General features: G+C 47.7%; 2 protein-coding genes across 6 annotated transcripts in view; both read right to left on the bottom strand.

The window, feature by feature from the left end:
* Positions 1-7,024, bottom strand: part of LOC120809295 (zinc finger protein 423) — an 88,515-nt gene extending 81,491 nt beyond the window's left edge. For all 5 annotated transcript variants that reach the window (XM_040162996.2, XM_040163000.2, XM_078082382.1 and 2 more), the window contains exon 1: positions 5,895-7,024. In XM_040162996.2, the coding sequence (XP_040018930.2) occupies positions 5,895-5,934 (40 nt within the window). In that variant the 5' untranslated portion in view covers positions 5,935-7,024. The remainder of the gene's footprint in view (positions 1-5,894) is intronic.
* A 12,966-nt stretch (positions 7,025-19,990) lies between these two features.
* LOC144383702 (uncharacterized) lies at positions 19,991-26,924 on the bottom strand. The gene is made up of 9 exons (XM_078082379.1): positions 26,582-26,924; positions 26,318-26,404; positions 25,659-25,732; positions 25,218-25,341; positions 23,214-23,413; positions 21,347-21,625; positions 21,092-21,259; positions 20,527-20,772; positions 19,991-20,330 (listed from the first exon to the last, which is right to left on the bottom strand). Exons 1-9 carry the CDS (start codon positions 26,647-26,649, stop codon positions 20,293-20,295), a joined length of 1,284 nt encoding a protein of 427 aa, XP_077938505.1. The 5' UTR covers positions 26,650-26,924; the 3' UTR covers positions 19,991-20,292.
* Positions 26,925-27,576: the final 652 nt, after the last annotated feature.

Here is a 27,576-nt window from a genome sequence, read left to right as displayed (position 1 = left end):
GAGCGGCTCGTCCCCAGACTGCTTATCAACTCTTGTTCTAAAAGGGCATTAAGATTTTAAATCTGCCCACACACCTCACACACACAGGTGAGCTCTTATTCTCCGTCCCCCGAGCTGCTCGTCAGCTTCGGCGAGTCTCCCTGAAATGAACCTGGATTCCACGCCAGAGTGAAAGAGAGCGCCAGGTCGACAAAAGGAAGTGAACGTCTCGACTGTTCGGCCACTCTCGGGGAAATATCCGCACCACTTCCATTTGTTCTCATTCAACGTGGCCTCGCTCGCTCCGGTCGCCATTGTGCGTCTCACCGCGGGGGGGGGGGGGGGGCTCCTTCTGCCTTTTGACCGGGGCGGTGAATGGAAGGCAGTTTGAACAACCAGCTGAAGACCGGAGCACTTAGAAGAAGCCCTGGCGGATCTATAGCGCAGCACAAAGGACCTGGTGGTGTCCACTAAAAACAGGGACACGTAAACAAACAGCTTGTTCTTGACAAGACGCCACAAGTACACACAAACTGGACTAAATGACTCTCACCCAGGAGACAATTATTCGGAGTGATGACAACCCGAGGGATCCACGGGGGCCTTCAAGGCGGGACGGACGGAAAAAAAAAAAAATCTTTTCCCTCGTTTTCGTGCCCTTCAGACCCTGAATTTGCCAAATTAAAGTTAAGCTTCGGTAACAAGAAGCAACTGAATAGCAGACTCGAAGCGGACAACGCAGGAGTGGAAACCCGACTAGGCCGGTGACCTTTGCCCTGCAGCGCCCACACAGAGGAGGATTTGCGGGGTCAAACCAGCCCCCCCCACACACACAGATATAGATTTACCATTTCCCAAAAGTCACCCTTTCATCAACAGCGGTGTGCGTGCCGACGCGTGTCGGAAGGGAGGGAGGGAGGGAGGGACGGCAGCCCAATAGATATATTATGCATCAGCCAGGTGTGCAGAGGGGCACTGCTAATTGCCCCCACCACTAATGTTTAATGTACAGAACAGACAGGGAAAAAAAGAAGTTGACGGGACGGAGAAGTGGAGCGGGGGCGAAAAACGCACGAGGCGGCACGTATTTGATGCACTTTTAGCTGCCGCAGCTTGCGTTGTTGTGGAGGCGATTCCTGCGTGTGTGTGTGTGTGCGTTAAGGTCCAGTGAGCTTGCGGCCGATAAACCAGGCTAGCTAAGCCGCTACAATGGCACAGTCCTGGCCCGTGACGGCCCCGTTCCCACGCGCACGTCCACCGTGACGCCAGGCCGGCCGCTGATAAGGAGTTAGTTGGGGGGGGGCATCACCCCGGCAAACCGATGTGACCGTCTCCCGTCCATTATTTGGGACCGGACCCAATTTGTATTGCTGGGTGACGATGTCAGACATCGTTGGTGTCACTCAGACCGGTGCTCGTCCCACTGCGATGCCTCAAAGGGCCTTCCGTGAAAAATGACCCTTCACTGACCTCTGGTCGGCTCCGAGAGCATTCGATCGTGCGGCGATTTGGTTCTGATTGAGTGCAGCTCGACGTGAGTCCGATAACGTCTGCAGCATGGTGCTCGCCGGGCTCAGCCGATCACCTAATTACATCAGCTTGTTTGGTCCCATTATTAAAACAAAACAACTACCAAAAACTGAAATCCACCGCCTGCTGGGGAGTCAATTGAATTTTCAAGCAACGCTCTCAGAAAGCCATTAAATGGTCCAGCAGGCCGTGACGCAAAGCCAATGGCGGCTTCTTTGTTCGCCCCCCGATCGGCCTCCGCGCGCGGCGCATCTCCAGCGGCTTCCGTGACATTTGAACTCTTGACGTGCACGCAAAAAAAAAAAAAAAAAAAACGGGACACGCGAGGAATCCAAAACACACGCGAAACGTCTCGTCGCCCAATGAGAGCGTGGCGTGACGGGCAAATCAATCTAATGGTGAAGCCGGACGCGATGACGGAAGAGGAAGCTCTGCGCTTGGATGAGCGAAAATTGAAACGTGCACCCGGACCCGCCGACCTCCCGTTTGCCCCGGGGTCAGTTTCTTTTCATTTTCGCCTTTTTGAGAGCGTGTTTTGGTTTCAGCAAACCGCCGAACCGTCGTCTGACTTCCCGACATTTCCCACCACAATTAACTTTTACCCACATTCGGCGGGTTGGCGGTTGTTAATTTTAAAGTCTTCAGCAGTTAATTGACAATAACTAACTCCAGGCAATGAATAATTATATCCCAGAGTCTCTTATTACATTTAAATCACATACTTACATGAATTACCACACAGCTCTAAACAGTGTTTAAAAGGTAGGAAAGCAGAACACAGCAGAGACCATTATTCCACTATTTGATTAATGAAGCAACAGAAAAATGTCTCCTCCTCTTACAATATATTTAAAAAACCTTAATTACGGTACATTTAGGTTTTAAGCGACAGAAAAACAATATTAAGCACAGGCAATTGATCGATTATGACCAAATGTTTGAGTCATTTTCTGGTCAAACATTTGGTAGCTGGCGGTGAGTTTGGTCGGAGGTCAAAGGTCGGAGAGGAGTTGAAATAATGTCATTGGGCTCAACACACACACACACACCGAAGGGGAACCAAACCTCCTCCTCTGGACTCAAAAGGGCTCATTTGACTCCACTGACAAACCAAATAAACGCTAAATAAGTAGGTGCCCCCCCCCCTCCCCCCCTTCCTCACCCTCCCTCCCCCCTTCTCAAAGCTTCCCTGCTCTGCTCCGTCTCTCTGTCATATGCGCTCGACTCCCGTTTAATGTCCCGCAAATGAAGCGGATTTATTAATGTGTAATTAAGTAATAATCATCACTACATAATGCATGAGAGACTCGAGGGGCTCGGCGCTGAGAGGGGGGGAGAGGGGGGGGGAGATAGGAGAGCGAGGCGGCCCGGGCAGACAGAGGAGGAGATTTCTGCTGCCTCGCTCTCGCTAAAGACACACATTAAAAACGGATTAATCCATTGAAATAATATTTTGATAAGAGAGAAAGCCGTGCTCTCCCCCCCTCACCCCGTCTGCTAGTTTCATGGCCCATCATTGCGTCATTAGCCGTGTTCAATCAACAGACCGCAATTAGTCAAGACACACACACACACACACACACGCGGAGTTAACAAGGCCTAATCCCTGTAAGAGCTACACCGGTCAAGTATATCAGAGGCAGTCGTAGAGCTAATGCTGCTGTTTGTTGTGTCGTATCCAAGGACATGTGTTGATTAACGTTTTTGAAAGTGTAAAATTGAATGAGGTTGTTAATGTTATTGAAACTTAAATCCCAACGCCAGTCGATTTCAAAACATGAACTCGAGTAACAGTATGAAACCAAAGATATGTATGAAATTATATATGTATAAAACATAGAAATATGGATATAGATCTATTATGCTAATGTCTGATGTGATGTAGCATGGAATGGACTAGAATAACTAACTGTGACATGGCCTGATTTAAAGAGAATAAAGGCCTCAGAGCTTCTCCACTGAAAAAGGAACCTGAAGCGGCGCGTTTCACGTGCGCAGTGCCGGCCTTTAAACAAAGGACTTAACAAATGACTATAACTTGTTCGGTCCACGCATCCGGTCTAAAAACAATACGACCTCCTAGCGATCTAACAGCGTTATTGGTCGACAAATGCATTTGAAGTCATTTCCGATTCAAGTCGGGTGGGAGGGAGAAATAACGGAACGATCCAAAAAATGACGACGAGACAGTAAAAGTTCAAATAAATCCCAAAAAGAACAATCCTGTTGAGGCCGAAGGGAAGGACTTTGTGCTCCTTTGTCCAGCCAGTGAATCCGAAAGACAGAAAGAACATGAAAACACAGCTAATCCCCCCCAGCGATGCTCACCTCTTCCTATCCTCCACCCCCCCCCCCAACTCACCCGCTGTGGCCCAAAACACCTCTCCTGCCTCTCCCCTTTGCCCTCCATCTCTCTCTCTCTTCCCCCCCCCAAATGGCAGGTCTCGGCAAGCTGTTGGCGGGGCAAGGTGTAGCGGGGAGATAGCAACACACACACACACGCACACTGATCTTTGAGTACATACGCACAAAAAGCCACGGCGCTTATGCAAGCTCGACTACAAGGGCCGCGTTACCGTTGCTGCTCGCGCACACAGACAGCGGTGGTCGGACGCCCTCAGCTTTGCTCCGCTTGGCTGCTTGACTAAAGCTAAGCTCTCGTTATCCGGGTTGCCTCAGTGACACACACACACACACACACACACACACACACACACGGTGGTGTGCGTGATGCATGCAAACACAAACACAAGTATGTGGACACACGCAGCGGCAGATTCACTGGTCCACAGCAGCTGATTTGTTCACTGGCAAACTGCAGCGAGCATCAGCGGCACTGCAGCGGGAGGGAGGGGGGGGGGGAGACGGGGGAGACGGGGGGGGGGGGGCAACAACAACTACGTCCAACAACATCTCACACATACTGATGAAGTGGAGATCTGCTCCTGCCACACGAAACGAATGTTGAAAACGGCGACTGGGTTGTTCGTCATTAATCGATTGTTAATCTATTTGCAGGTAAACGATCGATCGGGACGGTTTAGCAACGAATAAAACAACTCATTGGTTACAGGTGAAAAGGATTGTGCGGATTTTAGCCGTTTCTGATCATTTCTTAAAATCACAAGCTGCTTTGTGATTGTTGAAGTTTACTTTCTGATATCTGATATTCATGATGAGACACCTGCGTAAAACATAGAAGAATTATCATCCCTCATTTAAACTACTTAAAATACAAAAAGCTAATGTCATTATTTAGTGCTCCCCCAAATTCACACTTTATAGTATACAGTCAATTTCAGGCATTGGATGTTGTTACTAGCTAGAAACAGAATTCACGCTACATTTGTATACTATACACTATGCGATATAAATTACAAAGCTTATAAAACACGTTTGTTCTGCTGCACATGCATTACAACCACATCCCGTAGCAATCACACTCCACCGTGCAAGTGAGTGGCCTCTCCTGCTATTGACAAAATGAATCCCGACCCCGACCTCAGATGAAACCCGGCTTTTGAAATCCCCCAGAGGAAAAATCCTGCCGCTAATCAAACTAAACACGCACTCTTGAGCCGCCGTCAGAACTCGGCCTGCTTTCCAGATAGTTGCAGAAGAAGAAGAAGAAGAAGAGAAGCCCTATGAGGTGGAGGAGGGGACCACATGCTCAGGCCTTCCCGGGTCCACGAAGGAAACGTGGAGGCCAAGGCCACCACATGCCCCCCCCATGCAGGACGCACACTCACTGCCGTGAGCACCGCAGACACACACACAGACACAACAGGGCCTGTAGCTTTTCAACAGAGGGATTTTAATACAGTTCAAACTTTTCTCGGACTCGGACAGATGAGGAAGAGGAGCCTCGGGAACCTGACATAACATCTGGGATCAAATACGGCCTTCTGAACTGCGGCTCCCTAGAAGTTTGGTGAATTTTAGAATGAAAACGTTGACTTTGTTATTTTGGTGGGAAGCAGCTAGTAGGTCAACCAACCAAAAGTACCGCACGAAAGCAAAAGGCCCCACAAGTCAACAACCCAGATCACCTTCACAACAAGTTGATTCAAAACGCCAACGCGCTGCGGTCAGTGAACGTCACACGTTCCCAGCTGGTGGAGGACGACATTAAACTGGACGCCAAACATTTGACTCCTTCGATCGACCTCCGTCGCACAATTAGCGCGCGCGCGCACGCGATTTGTAAAAGTAAGAGAGAAAGATTTACCTGCGCATTAAATAAACTACGCACCGGTGGTGATGAGCAGACGGGTGGCGGGTGTAAATCAAACCGGCTAACGAGCGCCGGGGAGCGGGTCACGTGACACCTCGGCTCCCGGGGGCGAGCAGCGGCGGCAGCAGCGGACGCGGCGCACGTGACTCACCTTTGACGGCGCGCGGCTTGGCCTGCTTTCGCCTCGACATCGCCGGTCGCGGGGGAAAGCTCGTCCTCCGTGCGGTTTCAAATGTCCTTTATTCTCTAAATGTCCCTCCGTTCGGCTCGCCGCCGCCGGGCTCTCCGTCCTCCTCCGCCGCCTCCGCCGCCTGTTGCACTGCGGCAGCCGCGCCGCTTTCCGTGTGTCCGTGCGTGCGCGCGTCGGGTCGGTCGTCTCCCTCCGCAGGTACGCTTCTCTCGACTTCCTCCGGCCCCCGCGGACCGGGGAGGGGAGGGGAGGGGAGGGGGGCGCTGCGGAGAGGGAGGAGTGAGCGCGGCCGGTGACCGTCCAGGTGAAGCGAGGCGACGGGATGAGGGGGGGCGGGATGTTCTCGGGGAAAAATTGCTCCCGATGAAACGAAACGTGGCTCCTCTTCTCGCGCGCGCTCCTCCAAGCTTCGTCCGTTGTTGTTTTTTTCTTGCTTTCTTCGTTTTTTAGTTTATCGTAACTATTTCGGTCTGTTCTGGGATTTTTATCATCCAGGAAAAAAAAAAGCGGCGCCGACCCCCCCCCCCCCCCCCGACGAGGCGACCGGCCTCCCGCGCTCGCTCCCGTCCCCGCCGCGCTACACTCGGCGGCGCTGGCGGTCTGGCGGCATGGACGTTGCGCTCTTCCCCGGCATCTCCACCCCGCGCGGAACAGCCCGCTGCTTCTACAGCCCACGCGCTCCCTCGCCTTCTCCCTCTCTCTCTCTCTCTCTCGTTTTTTTTTGTTTGTTGTTGTTGTTGGTTAATACTACAAGGAGTTTTAATGGCAGCCCGTTGCCTGTACCAGCCGAACCCCTCGCTAGCCTCTGTCTCCCTGCTTTTTCTTTGTCCTGACTCTGGCTACCAGTCTCCCTCCTCCTCCTCCTTCTCCTCCTCTGCCTGCCTCTGCTGGCGGGGCTGCGGCGCAGACACACATAATAAAGCCCAGGCAGGCAGCGCTTGGCTGGAAATGTAGCCGCGTCCCAGCAGGGGGATGTGAGAGAAGGGTCCCGGCGGGGGAGCGCTCTGATCCCGCAGGGAGCAGCTCGGCACAGCCCGGGTTGGCTGAGGCATGAGAGAGAGAGAGGGAGAGAGAGAGGGAGGGAGAGAGAGAGGGGGGCAGGCTGGGCTGACAGAGAGAGAGAGAGAGAGAGAGAGAGAGAGGGGCAAGCAGGGGGAGAGTTAGGCAACAGCGCCTACCAGTGGCCGACTGGCGCAACTGCAGCGGAGTCTGCGAGAGCCGAGCGGGGAAATGTGGATTTGGATTGGAGGTCAGGTGCGGAAGAGGCCCCGTGAATTTTATTAGTTTAGTGCCCCCTCCCCCCTCCCTCCCCCCCTCCCTCGAAAGTGGCCCGGATGACCACGTCACCGGGCGCAGCCTACACATCTAATTGCATTACAGGTCATTTAGCCGAGGCTTTTATCCAAAGCCACATTTTTTTAACCCATGGCTTTTTTTTTTGCACTTTGCATTTTGGCCCCGGGGAGCAATTAGGGGTTAGGTGTCTTGCTCAGAGGAAATGGAGCAGCTGGGACTTGAACCACCCCTGCACCACGACGAAGGCCAGAGGTTTGTAATGTGCACTGCAAGCTGGGACCAACTATGTCTTTTAAGCACACACACACACACACACACACACACTCACTCAAAGCCAGGATCCCCAGAACAATACAAATGCCGGTGGTTGGATATACCACTTGTTATGAGTGGACAAAAACAAACAGCTTAACTGGCGACAGCAAGAATTGACGCGGCGTGGGACTTGAATTAAACTTTATTATTTGTAATTGTTGGTATAAAGAGAGAGAATGCGTTGCAATTCCAATGCATGGATTTACCCTGCAGTGGACAGCACCCCTACATAGAAACATATATTGAGAAGACTTAAAGACGTTATTCACCTTGAAATGCTCCCTGTCGCATGAGCGTTCGTCATTTCACTCGTTTGCGGCGGATTAATTTCTGCGGGACGGTTTCTGACAGGATTAGTTTAAGCCTTTTCATTAAGGCTGAGCAGAACCTGTCCGTGCAAAATGAACATTTTCCGCACTTCAGATCGAGACCACACGAAACGTCCGCTTCCCGTCCGGCCGTGAGCGCGCGACAAACGCCGACCTTTGTGTGTCGCGGGGATGTGCCGTGCGGCCTTTGAAAACTGCTGAGACATTTCTTTAAAAGCCGCTGCCTCTTTCTATGCCGATTGGGACGTTTCGCCTCGAAGTAGAAAGCTTTTTTTTTTTTCTCTCACATCGGAGGGGCCCCCTTTGGTCACAGTGAAAATAAACCGTTTGACTTACTGTATGAACATAATTCAATTAGCCACGCCAGTGTGTACATGCACGTGTGTGTCTCTGCTTGTGTGTGTGTGTGTGTCTTCGTCAAAGCTCCTTTTATGTCCAGTAAAGAAAAGAAGGACACGTCTGTGGACAATATAAGGCAGACAAAGAGGGGGGGGGAGAAAATGAAAATCACTGGCTGCTTTGTTCTTCACTCTCTGCTCCAACTGAGCGCTCTCTGACCGCAGCTGAGCTTTTCCATGTTGCCCCCCCCCCCCACCCGCCACTCGCCCTCCCCCCCTGTCTCCCTCGCTGGTTGTCATGGATAAACTGGGTAAACGTGGAGCTCCCAGTGCTGACCAGCAGGACCACTGCCCTCGCCGGATAGGGCCTCCCCCCCCGTCCGCCCACGGAGAAACAGAGCAGCCTGTAAGATTCAACACCCCCCCTCCCTTTTGTCTCTTTCTGCCTCACCCTCCAACCTTCACCTCTCCCTCCCTGTGAAGTGAGTGCACGCCGGGGGACCTGTGTGTGTGTGTGCAATTCTATCCATGTGCGTGCGTGTGTGTGTGTGTGTGTGTGTGTGCGCTTGCACGTGCATAGCTGCCCCCGGTGTGACTGCCTCTGGCGTGGAGGGGCAAAAGCCCTCCCTCAGTGGGGGGTCCCCCCCCCCTCTCCTCGTCTCTGCCGGTAAATACAAAGAGCGGGAGAGAGAAAATAAAGGCCCACATTACAAGCTCCTTAAGGGTCAAGGACAGGCCCCAGTCTGAAAGGCTTCTGAGAGGCATTGTTGAGTCACACAGCTCGCGATTACACCCTCTGTCATCTCCGCCGGGACGCGGTCTTCTTCTGTCTTTTTAACACGCAACGAGGGAGCTGAATAAGTCGGTCAACTGACGTGCGGTGGGATTTTTCAAGTGAGTTTGTGGCGTAAGAGCGTCATTAGAATAAACTTCCTTTGATTAACGTGTGTGTGTGTGTGTGTGTGTGTGTGTGCATAAATCATCATGTTTGAGTAAGTTACCGAGCCCAAACCGTTTTATCAGATGCTCATGGGAGCTGCAAGGCTAATAAACACCACGGAGTGCTTTTTATCTCGAGTCATATTTCCGCATTGACGGTGAATGTTTTTGCAGCAGCGTGGCGCCAAACTTCAAACCTCTTCGAGTGGCTCGAGTCTGATTCCCTTTAAAGACTCGTCTCATAGTTTTGCTTTATTTTCTTTTTCAGACAAGTAAGCCCGATTCACCCAATCCCACAAACGCACTGGAGAAAACAAATGAATATTCGCCAATATAGAATAGCGGGTTACTCAAAATTCACATCAGAACGACGAGTTTAAGCAAAACAAACAATCAGTGACTCTTTGGGGCGCCGCCTCATTTAAGGGTCAGTGTGCGTCAACAGAATCTCAGTTCCTCCACACGTTTGGGTCTGCGTGTGACCGGAGGCCTTCGGTGGGGGGGGGGGGGGGGGGCCCAAACGCCATCGCTTTTCGCATGGTCGGATGACAAGTCAAAGAAGAACCTTTGCCGGGCGGGTTACAGTTTATACGTTTCTGGTTGCACTTTATGTGAATTGTCTTGGAAGAACTGCCTCCCAATATTTAAGTACCATATTTAGTGCTTTTCTAAAATCACATCCGTTTTCATTGACCCGCAAAGGGGAGGAGTCCACAAAAGCGCCTCGCGCCTTCCTATCGGCCTCTCAGGTACGAAAAAGCCCGGCGCCCCCCTGCAGGGAGCAGGTAGCAACGGTCCATTCTCCGCTCCCTCTGCACCTCAGCGCCGGCCCGCTGTGCTGCTTGCTAGCCCGCCGCTAGCGGATGGAGTTCATGTTGTATTCATGTAGCCTAAAGCGCACTCTCTCGCTCTCTCTCTCTTCTTCTATCCCACCCTCCCTCCCTGTCCTCCCTTTCTCTCCCCATCCCTGTCTTCTGCTGTGCTGAACTCTCGCCAGCGCCGCCAGCTCTGCCCTCTGCAAGACAACAACGTTCCATCTCGATGCTTGTGCCCTAGATATCGGCTATTTTTACATGGAATAATTAGACACATTACTGATTTAAATACTGCAACGCCAGATTCTTTTGTCTCCACTCGATGTGGGCTGGGTGCACGATGCCAAAAGTGGAAAGTGCGCGTGTTTTTGTGCGTGATTCATTTACGTAGTTGTGAGATCCGCTGTAGATTAACTGCCGTTTGTCATACAGGAGGTGTTCAGAAGTGCATTGTTAAAAGGCATGTTGATCTTCTGCGTATGTTAAGAAATGTGTGTGCGTGTGTGTGCGTGTGAGTGTGTGTGTGTGTGTGTGTGGGCTGCATTCATTATCTGAGCCAAAGGTGAGAACATTCACCCTGCAGTGGCTAATGAATAAATCGTCAGTATGGAGACAGGAAAAAGATTTAAATAACTTTTAATATTTGTTTTGAGCATTTGTTAAACCGAGAGGTCTTTGCAGAGGTATTAGTGTGTGTGTGGGGGGGGGAGAAAGAGAGACAGGGGGGAGGCTCACTGCCATAGAATGCCGGCTGTCTGAAATCTTTAAAGAAAACAAAACATGGCTGCAATGATGATGACGATGATGACGATGATACTAACCCATTTGTCTCCGAGGGTGATCACTATTTTAATTTTAGTGGTTGGTATAGATTTCATCGTAATGCCGCTGTTTGTGAAGATGATGATGACAATGATCACGATGAATAATGAATGTCCTTTAAATTAAACGGTGCTGGAAATGGTGGCCGGTCCCTTCGGAAATGTGGATCGGATTTCGTCTAAATTGATGAAAATGTTGTTCGGAATTAGATTTTGCTCTCACACAGTGAGCAACAGACAGACACTTCTGGCTCTTTGTCCACCACGTGTGACGTGCACTGGATGCGATGTGGAGATGTGGCCTGGGCCTCCAAACTACCGACGTGACCTTCGATGCACTGCGTTCTTCAGATGGGCCGTTTGTTTCCTCGCCAATATCTCCATAGAACCACTACCGGTTTGCCTTCACACTGATGGAGATTTTGGGGGCTTGTTGATAATGTTTTCTGAAAAAAAGACACATTTTTAGGGAAAAAAAACATACCCAATATTATCTATCTCCGAGTGTCACTGAATGCAATTTAGTTTGTTAACGTCACAGCAATTCATCCACGTTTTTTAAAGATGAAAACATGGAGAACAAAGTGCAAAGACTTTGCTGTTCACTAAGCGAGGCTGTTGAAATGTTGAAGTGAAGCTAAAGTAATTAGAGAACATTGCATTTCTTTTGAACAAAGCACTGAGAAATTGTGTGTGTGTGTGTACAATTAGTATACGCATGCATACAATGAGACGTGTGTGTGTGTGTGTGTGTGTGTGTGTGTGTGTGTGTGTGTGTGTGTGTGTGTGTCTGTAACAATCACTCACCCGGTACAATTAACCATCATTGTCCTCTACCGTCCGCCAGGCTCCTTAGGTCATTTTTTGGAAGAATTGGACATTCTCCTGTCTAATTTCCCCGAAAATGGTCCTCCGGTCATCCTCCTGGGTGACTTCAACATCCAGACAGAGAAGTCATCTGACCTCTTACACCTACTTTCTTCCTTCGCTCTGTCACGCACTCCCTCTCCTCCTACTCACAAAGCCGGCAATCACCTTGACTACATCTTTACTAGAAACTGCTCTACCACTAACCTCTCTGTAACTCCACTTCATGTGTCTGATCACTTCTTCATCTCTTACTCCCTTCCACTCTCTATAACTAACAAACCTCCTTCATTGACTAACTCTATACCGGCTCGTCGCAATATTCGCTCCCTCTCTCCCTCCTCGCTGGCATCCTCTGTTCTATCAGCTCTCCCTTCAACTGATTCCTTCTCACTCTTGCATCCGAACGCTGCTGCAGAGACTCTCCTCTCATCTCTTTCCTCCTCTCTAGACTCTCTCTGCCCTCTTACGACACGACGGACTGGCAAATCCCCTCCGGCTCCGTGGCTGTCTCAACCGGTCCGTGCCATGAGAGCCACCATGCGAGCGTCGGAAAGGAGATGGCGTAAATATAAACGACCTGACGACCTGCTTGAATTTCAATCTCTCCTCTCCTCGTTCTCTGCCTCTATCTCTGCTGCCAAAAGCTCTTTCTACCAGTCCAAAATCGAATCCTCATTCTCTAACCCCAAAAAACTCTTCTCGATCTTCTCCAATCTCCTCGAACCCCCTACCCCTCCTCCCCCCTCCACCCTTCTTCCGGGAGACTTTGTCAACTACTTCACCAAGAAAATAGCTGACATACGCTCCTCCTTCTCAAACCCACCACCTACTTCTCGCGTCCCACCGACCTCACCTCTTTCGCCCTCACTTCCCTCTTTCACCGCCCTCTCTCCTAACCAAATTCTTACCCTAGTAACCTCTGCCCGTCCGACCACCTGCCCTCTTGACCCCATTCCATCACATCTTCTACAATCTATCGCACCTGACCTTCTTCCGTTCCTTACCTTTCTCATCAACAACGCTCTGTTATCTGGCTGTTTTCCCAATTCTCTGAAGGAGGCAAGAGTCAACCCTCTCCTGAAGAAACCCACCCTCAACCCTTCTGAAGAAAACAACTACAGACCGGTCTCTCTTCTTCCCTTCTTGTCCAAAACCCTTGAACGTGCTATCTTTAATCAACTCTCCTCTTATCTCCACTGTAACAACCTCCTTGACCCCCACCAGTCAGGTTTCAAGGCAGGCCACTCTACAGAGACTGCTCTCCTTGCTGTCTCTGAGCAACTCCACACTGCTAGAGCCGCCTCTCTCTCCTCTGTCCTCATCCTTCTGGACCTCTCTGCTGCATTTGACACGGTCAACCACCAGATCCTTATTTCCTCCCTTCAAGAACTCGGTGTCACAGGCTCTGCTCTCTCCCTTCTCTCGTCCTACCTCGATGGCCGCACCTACCGGGTAACCTGGCGAGGATCTGTGTCGGAACCGTGTCCTCTTACTACTGGAGTTCCTCAGGGTTCCGTGCTGGGTCCCCTCCTGTTTTCGCTTTACACCAACTCTCTTGGCGCTGTCATTCGCTCGCATGGCTTCTCTTACCACAGCTATGCCGACGACACCCAACTAATTCTCTCCTTCCCTCGCTCGGACACCCAGGTGGCGGCTCGGATCTCTGCCTGTCTAACTGACATCTCTCAGTGGATGTCCGCCCACCATCTGAAAATCAACCCCGACAAGACTGAACTACTTCTCTTTCCCGGAAAAGATTCGCTTACCCAGGACCCGACAGTCAACTTTGGAAACTCTGTGCTAACGCCCACTTCGACTGCTAAGAACCTCGGCGTCACACTCGACAACCAACTCTCCCTGACTCCCAACATCACTGCGACAACGCGATCCTGTAGATACACGCTCTACAACATCAGGAGAATACGTCCCCTTCTCACTCAGAAGGCAGCGCAGGTACTGATTCAGGCTCTTGTCATCTCCCGCCTGGACTACTGCAACTCCCTCCTGGCAGGTCTCCCTGCCACCGCCATTCGACCTCTGCAGCTCATTCAGAATGCAGCAGCTCGACTGGTCTTCAACCTTCCGAAATTCTCCCACACTACTCCACTCCTCCGCTCTCTTCACTGGCTACCGGTGGCCGCCCGCATCCAGTTCAAAACACTGGTGCTCACGTACCATGCTGTGAATGGATCGGGTCCAGCTTACATCCAGGACATGGTCAAACCCTACATCCCACCCCGCACTCTCCGCTCTGCATCTGCAAAACTACTCGTCCCTCCCTCACTGAGAGCAAAACACTCGACTAGGTCTCGACTCTTCGCTGTCCTTGCGCCGAAATGGTGGAACGAGCTCTCTGAAGACATCAGGACCGCAGAGAGCCTTCACATCTTCCGCCGCAAACTAAAGACACACCTCTTCAGACTCTACCTCGACTAAAGACTAACAAATTGCAGCACTTAAACTGTACTTGTAACGTCACTCATCTATAGCAAATTGTAAATTCGCTTACTTGAGGAAATTGCACTTTCTTGTTTCTTGTTCTCCTGAGTTTGTACCCTATGGTTGAATGCACTTATTGTACGTCGCTTTGGATAAAAGCGTCAGCTAAATGACATGTAATGTAATGTAATGTAATGTAATGTAATGTAATGTGTGTGTGTGTGGCCTGCCTCGGCCACAAGAGGCTGCTAAAAAGAAACTGACAACGTGACCAGCACCAAATCTACATCTTTCCGCTCTCGTTCTTCCTTCAAATCCTCAGCTCTCATTGAGCGCTCGGCTCCGAACAAAGGCACGTTTTCCCCTCGACGATCTCTCACTGCAGGGAACCCCCCCCCCCCTCCACTTCCTAATTTCCCTCCATCGAAAAACAGAAAAGAGCCCCGCTAAAGAGCGTCATTAGTGCCAGGCCTTTTTTTTTTTTTTTTTTTTGTTCCTTGCTCTCGGAAGAAAGGCGAAAGTGTTATCTGTGGCGGACAAACTTCACCCAATTAAGATCCGGCGGGGCGCAGGGGGCTCGGCTCGGGACTCGGCTGCCGGCTTGCCAGCCATGGCACCAAGCCACCCAGCCAGCCAGCCAGCCAGCCAGCCAGCCAGCCAGCCAGCCAGCCCGGGAAGGCAGGCAACCAGGCAGCCAGTCAAACCAAACCGGCAGGAAGCCGCGCCGGGCCGCCTACTGCGGCACGCCCCGCAGCCTTGGCGGTTGGACTGACCGGCGCTGTGAGAGGTGTGGCCTGTCGGGCCGGCGGCCTTGTTCGGTAACCGGTCGCAGAACTTTATGAACCAGATGCCGTTTTTTTTTACCACGCCAACGCTTTGCAGGAAGAAGGCAGATTAAGATGGAACGCAAATATGTCATTACTATTGTCACTCTCCAATAAAGATATTTTTGCTCTTTATCTCCAGTTTTCTTATTACTCATAAAAAGGTCAAATCAAAGCAGCATTAATCTTCAGCACCCATATGGAGCGTGTTGTGGCTTTGCGCTACATGTATAATCACGTGTACTATACGTGGGTTTTCTAAATCCATACAAATGCACGGGGACGAGGATGCAGTACAAATCACGCACCTGTCAGGCATGAACAAACAATCACAGAACTGCGTCGTGGCGACAGTCAAACACAATCGAGCACAGAGTGCACGTAGATCATCAACAAATAGATTTTTAAATGATGCGTTTAAATGTCTTTTAAAAGACTTTTTTTCGGTCGCTGTGATCAACACTCCTTTCCGTTCAATTTCTCGGTAGATGATCGGGAGGCAAACAGTGGAAACCAAGCACGTAACAGAGCAATCAGACACCATCTTTAACTTTTCGGAGGCTATTGAGACTTGGCATCCCCGCGAATGATTAGATGATAATGTTGCTGCTTTTTAAATTCAGCTGCACCGGCATCAGACAGACATCTAGTTCACCTGCGTAACCGCGTGAAAACGGAAAGTTGAATCGAATAAATGTCCGATAGCAGAGGGTTCGTCATCGAATCTATTTGTGAGATAAAAGCAACACTGGGTCACTGTTCACATCAGCAACACGAATATTAAGATAACTCACAGTAATTACTTCACTCTTTTAAGGACTAAACCAGAAGAAAAAAAGTTAGAAATGTGATTGCAGTCCTGAGCAAATGGAATAACGGAGTGTTTTCCACGTTGAATGAGTAAAAAACAAAGCTTTCAAATGAGTTCTCATTTCCCTTAGTGTTAATTTAGCATAATAACTAAACGTAGCTCTCTTATTTTGTTTGTTTTGTAGTTGTGACCTCTGTGTACTTTTGACTGTAACTCATTTAAGGTCCTTCCACTGACGATCGCTTCTCCTTGACGCGACAGACGCGCGTCGCAATGGTGTCTCTTCTCGAAAAAGATGATTTGCAAACAAACCGCAGGACAAAAGAACTCCTTGTCGAATGCAAATGCAGAATGAGACAGAGACATCATCACACACACACACAGACACACACAGACACACACACACACACACACACGTGTACGCACCAGCGCAGCGGCATATTTTTCAAAAATCATCAAACCTTCTTCGCCTGGTGCCACACCTCATGCTGGCACACACGCAAACACGCTCACCCCGCGATCCGGGCACCAGTGCCAGATACACACCCCAGCAGCCAAAGATGTTGATAATTAGAGCCTTGTTATTGGGAGGTGTTAGCACAACAATTAACACCCCAATGCGTGTGTGTGTGTGTGTGTGTGTGTGCACGTGTGTGATGGTGTCTGCGTGGTAACATTATGGAATGCACACACACACACACACACACACACACACACACACACAGACTCTCACACATGCGGTGAGCGTTCTGTGCAACAATGAAACAGTTTCCCAATTTGACGAAGTTCCTGTGAATTCTGACACAAATAGTTGGAGTGATAGATTCTGATTGGTGGAGGTTTCGCAGTGGGGAGGATGGAGGGTGCAGTGAGGTAAAAGGAGATGAGGAGACAGGAGAGACGAGGAGACGAGGAGGCAGAAGGAATTAGCGTTTAATAAAAAAATCGAAAAGAAAAAAACGTTTGTTTCCTCTTTCTGTTTTAATGAATCCAGGTTTGGACAAAGGCAACGCAAATGGAAAATAAATGACTTAACTTAAGAGAGACAAGGAGGCGGAGAACGACGGAAGAAGAGGGTGCAGACGGGAGGAACGTTGTGAAGGAGACGATGAGAAGGACATAACATATTTGGGTATTTCTGGGTCCCAATTCTTTCCTTTCCCCTTGTTCGTTGCATATTTTTAGAACAGTGGTTATTTAAGAATCAAATATAAATCCATGAATAACTCTCATTATTTTATTGACATACTGCTTTTCTTCTCCCCCGGTGGAGGTTTTCCATTCAATGAAGAATTTAGTAAATTTGCCCGGAGAAAACAACCGTGTGACTATTCATCATTTTGGTGATTGAAAAAGCAGAAATAATGAACCATCATTTTCCTAAGTGTGGCATTTAAGCTCTTTCCTGATTAATAGCATCAATAATCAGCCAAATAATGAGGCTTTTTAAGAAACTGGGCCTTTAACTTTAAAGATACGGGGGGAAACATTGGAGAATTGTAAGAGGGTCCACAAGCTTGTGACGCCATGTGTATTTATATCTCTAGGTGAAGAATCTGTTTTTTGAAAACAATTGAAAATGCACTTATATTAAATTTAATAAAGTGCAGCCAAACTTTTGACTGTAGTGTATTTTTGTGATATGAATTTGAGATACTTGAACACCAACGTATGATGCTTTTGTTCTAACCAAGATTCTCTATCGCACACAGTGTCCAATCGGGGCTAGAAAGAGATGTGTGTGTGTGTGTGTGTGTGTGTGTGTGTGTGTGTGTGTGTGTGTGTGTGTGTGTGTGTGTGTGGGCTTGTGTAATGAGGTGGAGACAGTTGTCCATTACTTCCTGAGTTGATGGGCTCCTCGCAGCAGTGTGTCCACAGCTGGATGAGAGGAGGAGGAACCAACAGGAGGAGAACATCACACACACACACATATATTCCCCGTCTGTGTGTTTGCAATTAGATAAACAAAACTTTATTTTTTTTAAGCAGTTTTCTAAGACGTTCTTTCTTGCCTTAATGCAGAAAAAGGAAGGAAGGAACTGTGGAAAACATTTAACAAGTTTAATACATCTTTGTCATCACGACAGTAGACATTTAAATTGCATCTCTGTTCTTTGGGAATAAAACGAAATGGGCGAAATAGATTTATACATTCTGAAATATTTGTTTACATTTGAATGATTTTTATTTATTTAATTGATTTAAAAGAGTAAGATGCTATTGAATGAACCTTTTTGAGTAGAGTAGGGACTACTGCTTGGCTCACCTCACACTACATGGATATTTAGCCTGTATTTGGCCCTTCTTTGTCTTTCCAACCAAACTAACGTGCAGTTTGTAACCCCAAAAATCGGATGCCCCATGTTTAAACGCACACAATTCAGAATGATCAGCTGGGAGTGTTTTATCCTGCAAGATTGCACAAACTTCCCAAGTCTCGTTTTTTTCAAAAAACAAACAAACATTAAAAGATGTATTTATTATTATTATATAGATCATTTGAAAGGGATTTACTACATAAAATAATTAAAAATACAAGGAATAACCTGCTTGTGTTCAACATTTTGTAAGTCTTTATCTGTAATTCAATCTTTGCCAGCATGAGGAGCAAGAAGCGCAGTGAGACTGAAAAGAAACGGTATGAGCTGAGGACACGAGGGCACAAACCTTTAGATTTCTACATTTCTTCACTCTAAACTGTATTCACCGTCATTTCTCACTCGTCCGATAGTTAAAAATATTTAAAAATAAAGTGCACTAACGTTATTCTCTTATTTTATACTAACCCATAGCATGAGCATTTTATTTTATTTGATTACTTGTGCACTGCTGTCTTGTTGTCACGCACCAACCGCCAAATTCCTTGTATGTTTGACATATTTCGGCAATAAATGTTTCCTGATTATTGTGGCGCATGCCAGTAAAATAGAAGGTGGACGTCGCCATCTAGTGTATCAAATCCGTAACGTCACCACTGTTTATTTAGCCATCAAAGAATAGGAGGGGAAACCGGCTCCATGGTGTTACAAACACACTTCTTATTAATAAAAAAACAATAAAGCATGTTTGCCTAAAACCTCAGAGGAGCGCTGTGGCGGTTTGCCGGGTGTTTTCACAAACTGCTCTTTGTAGATGTGTGACGGCATCGGTTCCATCATTTTTGGTTCATTTGAATTGGTTCAATGAATCAAATAAATTAAACAAATAAATAAATGATTGTTTATTTATGACTGTAATTACAGTAGGAAAAACGCATTTGTCAACTAAATTGGCCGCACGTATTTCTGAGTAATTTTGAACAGTTCAAAATATAACTGTAAAAATATAACGTTTTTTTCCTTTTAGAGCTCCAACAATATTGGGAAGAATGTGAAAAACCTAAACAAGGCCTTTTGACTGAAAACATTTGTTATCCATAATGGTCTAAATATTCATGTGAAGATGGAATATGCAATTTATTATATATAAACAAATTGCAGACTTTTCACATTGAAACACTGAAAATCCCTCAAGATGAATTGCGATTCAGAGATGTAGAATCAGTCGGTAAAGAGTGCGTGAACCAAAGAACAAACACAAAACAGGGAAACATTTAAGTAGGTTTTCTTTAAAAATAGAAGCACCACACATGTTGAATATTAATACTGAAGCACATCACAGAAAACTAATACAAAGCCCAAACGTGAACCTACTGTACATGTTTACAAGGCAAGAGGATTCAAACATCACTTGAACACGCAGAAAAAGGCCGAAAGCAACACAACGCCTTCTTGCCCGATTTCAAAACAGGGGATCTGCAACACTTGAAGGGTTTCCACAGCGTAATCCCTTTACAACACGTTTTTAAAAGGATTTCTCAGGTCGAGGTAACAAACACAAGTGCTCGGGGAAAAACTAGCGGTGACCCGCTGCGGATTTACAGCGACGTCATAACGTGTTGCAAGTGAGTGTGAACGACCAAGATCAGATTAATCTGCAGTTTCAGCCGTTTCAGACACGTGCTGAGCCGCTCACGCACCCGTTAGGGAATCGAGATAAACTCCTTTCCTTAACTCCAACTACCATCTCGAACCACAGGTAGGCTACTTATTATATGCATTATGTACAGAAAAACGAAAACGGTTGATTACCCAGCTGAACATTGGTATCCAGGACATTTTGTGAATGAAGCAACTCCAACTAGATGTTCGGCGTTTGTCCTGAGCCGCTGGTCACCATCGTCAAAACCAATATTACCAAATAAGAGCTGAAAACTAGAAATAGGGAAAGACGTTTTATTTTACTTTATACTTTACGTTATAAAGAAAAAGAGCAGTAACAACAGAGAGACCTGGGAAAAGATAGTTAATGTCCTCCTTTACCAATCCGCCGCAAAGATATACATCATTTCACATTAACTACCATCTGTTTTTTACTCAAACAATTGAAAGATTTTAAGAGTCTTCTGTTCTTGAGTTAGCTGAAATGTCCAAAACTCAAAACAAAAATTCTGGCACTTGAAGCCTGCATTTGTAATAGTGTGTGTGTGTGTGTGTGTGTGTGTGGGTGTGTGTGTGTGGGTGTTAGTGTCGCGGGCCACCCGGTCTTGGGAGAAGGGCACCTAATCAAAGGGTCACAGGGGAATAAATGAATCACATGTAAAACAGGGTTAATTCACTAGAATCAATTGCTGTTAATTAGGTGTTTATATGCAGTATTTGGATTTAATTCTGTTTTTCTGTGTACATTTATACACATTATTTTACAGAAGGAAAAAAGAAAAATGCATATCCCAAAAAAAAGGAGAAGTGACTCACCTGGGGAAGCGAGAAGCGGAGGGCGGGCACCCTTCAAAGAAGGCGGGGCTACTCTATTAAGGAGCGGGCCTCTGGGGCCCGGATGGTATAGAGGGGGGTGATGGAGTAAGGGTCCACGGGACAAGGAAGGGACCCCGTAAGGGTTGTGTGCGGACTGTGGGCCTCGAGACGAAGAAGCCCCCAACGATAGACCCGGGGGCCGATGCAAGGACAACAGAGGAGGAGGTTTGGTTTTGGGATATGATCCTTAAAAAAAAGAAAGAAAGAAAGACAGGAGATTACAGGACATGGCGATAGGAAGCACCACACATACATGTGATAGATGCAGATGAAAATGAGAAGTTATGCGTCACAAGTCCAATCAGACACTACACTGAATCTCAACACGAGACACACAACAAATTGTTTTAGATCAGCGATACGACTAAAAAGGCAAAGTCCATTTAGAGGCAAGCGGCTGCATGAAAATAGAGCGTTTTAAAAACCCCGGGGGAGGATTCCATTGTTTTGAGCCTGGTTGCTACGCCGCTACATAAAAGACCCCTTTTCAACTGTGCAGCCGAACCTGGTGAGGGCAAGAGGGGAGCCGGGGCCAGAGCGTGGTCCATCAAGGACCCGCCGGCGTCCGCCGCGGACTGGGGCTGGGGTGGCCCGGGTGGCGTGGGGAGCAGGGGAGGCGGTTTCCCCAGCCCCGGAGGCAACATGTTCCCTCTCTGCCCCTCCGTGTTGGATACTGCGGACGGAAACGTCAAAAAAAAAAAAAAAAAAGGTCACGGCGGCGCCGAGAGGATTCGACCGGTTTGACCGGCGGGCCGCCCACCTTGCGTGTGCTCCTGCCGCGAACGCACGTATTCCGAGAGGCTCTGCAGCTCCTCGGGGTAGAGGTGCACCCCTTCCGCCAACAGGAGGAGGAGCTGGCGGGTCTCGGAGGGGATCGCGTGGCGCTCCATCTTCTCCCGCTCCAGGAAGTCATCCAGCAGCTGGGACGCCTGCGCCGCACTGTCCGCCGGGTCCTTGGGCGGGCGCTCTTTGGCGCGTCTGCGACCGTACTCTGCCGCCACAAAGTCCATGGCCTGGTCTTTGGGCATGTTGCGGTGGACTGCAGGGGACGGAACGTTAACGGTGAAGTGTCAGGGGGGCGGGGGGGCTGACGGGGGACAGAAGTAAGAACAACAAAGCCGTAGGAATGCGGGTAAACTCATGTGGTCTCGTACTAAGGCTGACCCAAATGCTTCGAAGCTTCGACCGTTGCCGCGGTAACCGATGTCCAAATAAGTACCCTTGTTGTTTTTTTATAAAAGCCAATTGTACTACCTAGTAATGAATAACAATTCCACATTGTTCGTTATGGATTAACATGAATTATTATGAGTATTGTCAAAGAGTTCAGACTGCTTGTTGTGTGTGTGTGTGTGTGTGTGTGTGTGTGTGCGCGCATTGAAAAGCTTGATTTTGGGCTTCACAGATTATGGTCGATCCATTCAGTCATTTGTTCATCAGGACCGACCGTGTGTGTCATTGTTGCACTAATTTGTAGTGATCAATCCTTAAAGTGCATTCTTTCGTCTTCATCTTGCGTTGATAAAGTAAAAGTGCAGTTTACATCTGACACCTTGTCACTCCGCCTCCGTTCTAAAGCACCCGTCGAAGCTTCAAATGCGGCCGACGTTCCTCGCTGGAGCGTCAGAGCCCCAAATGTAGTCTTTGGGGCAGCCATAGTTCCTCACTGGTTGCACACGGACGTCTAAATTTGTTTTAATGTGGTGTCAGCAGATTTAACGGATACTTTTGCCCTTTTGAGTGGAATTATAGAATGCAAGTTGTGCTTCTTTGGGGGAGAGGAGAGGGAATCGGGTTGGATTTGGTAACCTGTGTGTGACAATGACCAGTAACTTTAGTTCTGGCTGCATTATGTTCCTGGACCTAGAATGCACAACACTTATTTTCCAATGCATTCAGACATGTGACACAAATGAGAGAATTAACGTTTAACGATTTGGCCATTTGCATTATTCGGTGTGATTAACAACTAACTTTATTACATTTTCAGCACATGCATTGATTTGTGATTGTTTTTGCTGTGAAGAATGTATTTTGGCTTTTTCTTTTTTTTTAACTACATTTTGTGTAAAAACATCCCTTTGTGCAGTTGTATGTCCTTTTAAATAATGCATATCAGTCAGTTGCGTTATGCTTATTTCTTTTGTGCATTTAAAACGTCGTTGTGGGGCTTCCAATGTGTCACATGTTGCTTCATTAATTAAAGACACGTATTACTGTGGCAACGTATGTTTCTGAAGTGGAACCACCCCGATGTTATACAAGTTAGATCCTTTTGGGCTTTTCTCAGTTTGTCAAGTAGAATTGTTATGTAATGTCGGCGTGTATTACAGTGGCAGCATGTGGATGATGAGCTATCAACGTATATTTTGAATCAATGATGCGGATATTTGATGGACTTGGAGATCTTCTGCAGTTGAATGCAGACTTTTAGCTTTCCAAGTGTACTTGATGGTGTTTTAAATGAGTTTTTTCTGTGTCATTATTATGCTGACTCTGTACTTGGGATTGGTCTGCGTTAGAATCCAAGTGAAGCGTGAGCTGTAACAGGCCGGGGAAAAGGGGTGGGAGGGTTGTCACTGGGGGGGTTTTGGCTAAGCTCGAAGGAATGAGGGGCACGGACTTACTTTTGAGGGATTCTGAGAATATGATAACAGTGCAGGAGGACAGAACTACGTTTGTCTGCTCCACCAGAATACATAACGGGGAGCCGTCTGCTCGGACGTCCTGCAGAGCTCGTGTCAGGCCCGATTCCGCCTGAAGGTAGAGCATTTCCACTGACAGGCCACGCTCCTGCAAGCAGAGGCTTAGCGATTTGGGGTAATCCCTTTGAGAGGAAGACAAAACACTTTGTTAACTTGACATGTCGGTATTAAAGTGAGCTCAGCTTGCATATAGAGAAACCTACAGGATCTATCGGAGAGGAACAGAAGGTTATTTCTCGATGCATAACGTGCTTTACCAACAGACAGGTCAACGAGACTCATCATTCCTTTTGTGTGGTGAAATCCGTGTGTATGGATCCTTAAATTAGACCGCGTGATGTGGAGCAAAACATGTTTTGGGCTCGCTCGTGGATGCATTTAGTGTTTGTAGCAAGTATGTTTAGGTAACATCGGGTAAAAAGAGAGGGTTTTTACTCATGTAGAAGACTTGAGTGAATGTTGTTTGGAATTTGCAAAGAATGCTTTTTTTGTGGGGGGGGGGGGGGGTTTCCACCACCAAACAACTGCACTAGCAGCTATTGACAGCTTGCAACACTGTCGAAGGACGGCGTCGGACGCCTCCGTGGGTGAATGTCTGGATGTGACGGCGCTTTGGCTGCGTGTGACACGATGGTGAAGCGCCAAACGGTAAATGTTGGGCTTTCACATTAATTAATAGTCCCCAGTTCTGGTGCAGGTGTACGTGTAGTCGCGCCTCCTCCGAAAGAGGAGCAGGCAAAGCCGTTCTCCCAAACACCGGGGGAAACACACACACAAAAAAAAAAAAAAATGTAGTGAGCCGCATCTGCTCGCCGCGATCACACTAGCAGTTGCTCTGCACACAGCGCAGCAGCAGCCAACGGGACAGAGGGAGACTTTCATGTTGCACGTGTGATTTGAGATGTGTTTTTGTTGTGTGTGACATCGGAATTCAATGTTAATGCAAAGCATCAAAGCAAACAGCAGAGCTGCCTTTTTAATTTACTGGGGTTTTAAGTTTTATATTCAAAAACAGGTTTTCAAAAAAAAAAAAAAAAAAAAAAATTGAAACAGGATATAAAGTAATGAGCTAATGTTGTGGGTAGCAAATATGTGCTTTAACCAGAACTGAGATATCCATATCTGACATTTAATCTCTGAATCAAAACGATGTGTTCTTTTAAAAAAAAAATTAACACAACTTGATAAAAAGAAGAAGAAAAAAAAAGTGTTTGTCGTGGTTAAAAAGGTATAACGAACAGTTGCTCTGGACCGGATTCATGATCAGGACGGGCCCGCCGACTCCAGACTCGTCTCATGATCAGCAGCATAGCAGGCGCCGGCGCCATTTGTACTTCCAAGTAGGTCGGCTGGCTACTTAACTACTGTAGCTGTGCCGCAACATGGACGCAGACGGTTACTGAATCCGGTTTGGCTTCAGACTTGCCATTTGCGCGAGAGTGTCTTGCGTGCATATATTGTGGATGTTACATTTAACAGCGAGAGTAAATGTTTTGTGCACTTCTACCAGTCATTTGGAGAAGTAGAGCGGTCTTGTGTTGGGGTAGCAAGCCGCCGGTATGCAACATCTGGAACCTTTAAGTGCGTGACGTTGTTTTGAGAGAACGTGTGATCCAAGTCAAGTTTCACGTACATCTACTGCACAGTGGACAGAAAACGTTGGGGGGGGAAATGGGGATTGTTCTTGCTATCGTTGGAGGAATAAATATCAAAACATTACAATGTGCAATCATTCATGGGTGTGGACTTGGATTTCAACGCCTCCGACGTACAATCCGGGGAATTTAGAGCGCGGTAAAGTAAAAAGGTGAACAAAGCTTTTGAACTAAAGCAATGAAATCAGCAATCTAGTGCAAACCCCTAGAAGCAAAAGCTCATTTCTACCTGCAGTGCTTGTTGGTCTGATTTGAATAAGCGAGCACTCACAGGCACTGGTTGGTAACGGAGAGGACCACGCAGTCGGCCGGCCTCCTCTCCTCCTGCACCTGTCTGTAGAACTTCTGATACAGCGCTTTACGCCGGTCAGCTGGGGTGCAGCCGTCTGGCTTGGCTGGTGGTTGAGATGGGATGAAGGGGAAGTAAAAGGGGGAAGAGAACAGAGATGAAAGATAAAAAGAGGTTTGGTTCATTTGAAATCCACATAAACGATGCCAATGAAAATGGCCATTGGACCCCGGCATGAGATGAGTTTATTCCAAACGCAAAGGAATGGGACACACTGAAGAAATGGGAGTTTCATTTTATTTAAGATATTTAAGAAGATTTGTATTCGTTACAAAAGAAGGGTGTGTTGATGTGCAAGGAACTGAGCATAATACAAAAAGTTGCAACGTTGTGACTGTGCTTTTAGAACACAGATATCCTCACCATTTGGCGGATGCTTGTACCCCTCGTACTTCACGCCTCCACTGTAGTTTTGGATTTGCTCTAGTTCTTCGTAACTGAAAGAGAAGCAGGGAAACAGGTGACCACACGATGGGAGGCATCATAACCAACCAAAGACGCTTTCTTAAATCATCCAAAGTAACTTACAAAGAACCCGGGTGTAATTTACTGCTAATTGCATCGCAGTTGGGATGAATCGATTTACAGTGCCGATAAAGACGCCGTATCTTTCTGGACTGGATGTTGGCGACGACGGGGGCAAAACCCAAAGCAGTTTTATGTTTATATATGTTATTTTATTTGTATTCCTCTGCAAGTTTGGACACATTTGTTGCTTCAATTTAATAAAAGCTTAACATTTGAATAGTAATTCCTATCCCAATAAAAAAAAAAAAAAAAAGTGAAAAACTTTCCGGTCTATTACTGTCTTCTAACGTTAGTTGATGTGGATGGTTCTTCTCTCCAAAACACCACCTGTGGCGCACGAGCACGCAGCTGCTGAAAGATGCAGGTTAACCCACTTTGACTAAGAACCAGGCCCCAGCTATCCCGGGCCAACTGATGCCACAATAACCCAACCAATCTGAACTGTTGATCCAAAACAAGGACGGATCAGCTGGCGGCGGACAGGTGACGTGTACCTGTCCAGGACATCCTTGAGCTCCTCGGTCCGGTCCTCTCGGCTCGGGTACGGCGCTGCTCTCCGGAACAGGCGCAGCTGTTGAGCACTGCGCAACACACATGTGTGGAGGGGAGAGAGAGACCTTTAAAACGTGCGGACAACCGGCCGGAAAAAGGTTGCGAATCGGTTCTGTAGAACCCACGCTGCCCCCCCCCCACCGACCCCGCGGCCGCTAGCTAGCATGCCCCGCTGCTAATGCTAAGCTGGCCCCGGCTCGGCTTACCTTCCGTTGGGGTTCGCGTTGGCCGTCGGCCGCCGGGAAGCCGCGGAGGATTTCGCCCAAGACGACATGTTTAATCCGCGCCGCAACTTCGCCCTATTAAAGCCCCGTGTCCTCCACCGAGAAGAGGAAGAAGGTGTTTGCCAACGTTACTCCAACGCCAGTTATTACAAGCCTCCTTGTATTTGGGTGGTGGTGGTGGTGGTGGTGCAGCTCTTCTTCCGGCGGTTAACTCTTCGCTTCACAGTTGACGGTTCGAGTATTTACCGCCGCCTGCTGGACAAAGACAGTTAATGCCTTTTTTTCTCGCATGGATCCTACATGTCGGCATCCACACGACGCGCCTCTGCGAACCATACAAAACACATACGTGAAAAGGTAGTTTGTTGTTATCCGGATTGCCTGAGTTTAATGGGAGTGGGGTAATACGTAAAAAGGGAACAGTCCATGTATGCCCAAATACAGCGATTTTGGCAACCTGGTCAGCTGTTCAGCTCTGGGCAAAATAACTTTCATAAGAGTCAAATAAAATCACCTTTTTTTCAATTCAATATTTTTTTACAGCCGAGGATTTACAATCAAATCACCTAAATGATTCCTACAGTGAGAGTGGTCAGTAGATTAATGTTGGAAAATGACTACCTAATGCAAATAACAGCAGCATTGGATTTAACAAAAACCTCTCATTTTTGAGGTGATGAATGTTGTTATTTTATATACATGTTTGCATGCTAAATTGTCGGCTGACGTCACCGGGTGCCAGTTTGAGCTTCGTTAGTGAAATTGGTGGAATGCTCGTTTTAAAGTTAGATTGTCCAGTTTTAAGTATTGCTGAAAATCGGGGCGTAGAGATGCAGTATGAGCTTAATATGTCATTCTAGCGCAAATAATGTGCATTTTTTTTTTCAACGCGTAAAATTAACACAAAAGAAACATGGTTCACGGATTGCCTTCTAGTTTCGAATTTTCGTTATAAATTGAGCCCCCCCACCAAAAAA

The sequence above is a fragment of the Gasterosteus aculeatus genome, chromosome X (assembly GCF_964276395.1).
Source record: "Gasterosteus aculeatus chromosome X, fGasAcu3.hap1.1, whole genome shotgun sequence".
NCBI lineage: Eukaryota > Metazoa > Chordata > Actinopteri > Perciformes > Gasterosteidae > Gasterosteus > Gasterosteus aculeatus.
This window is presented reverse-complemented; position numbering and strand designations above follow the sequence as displayed.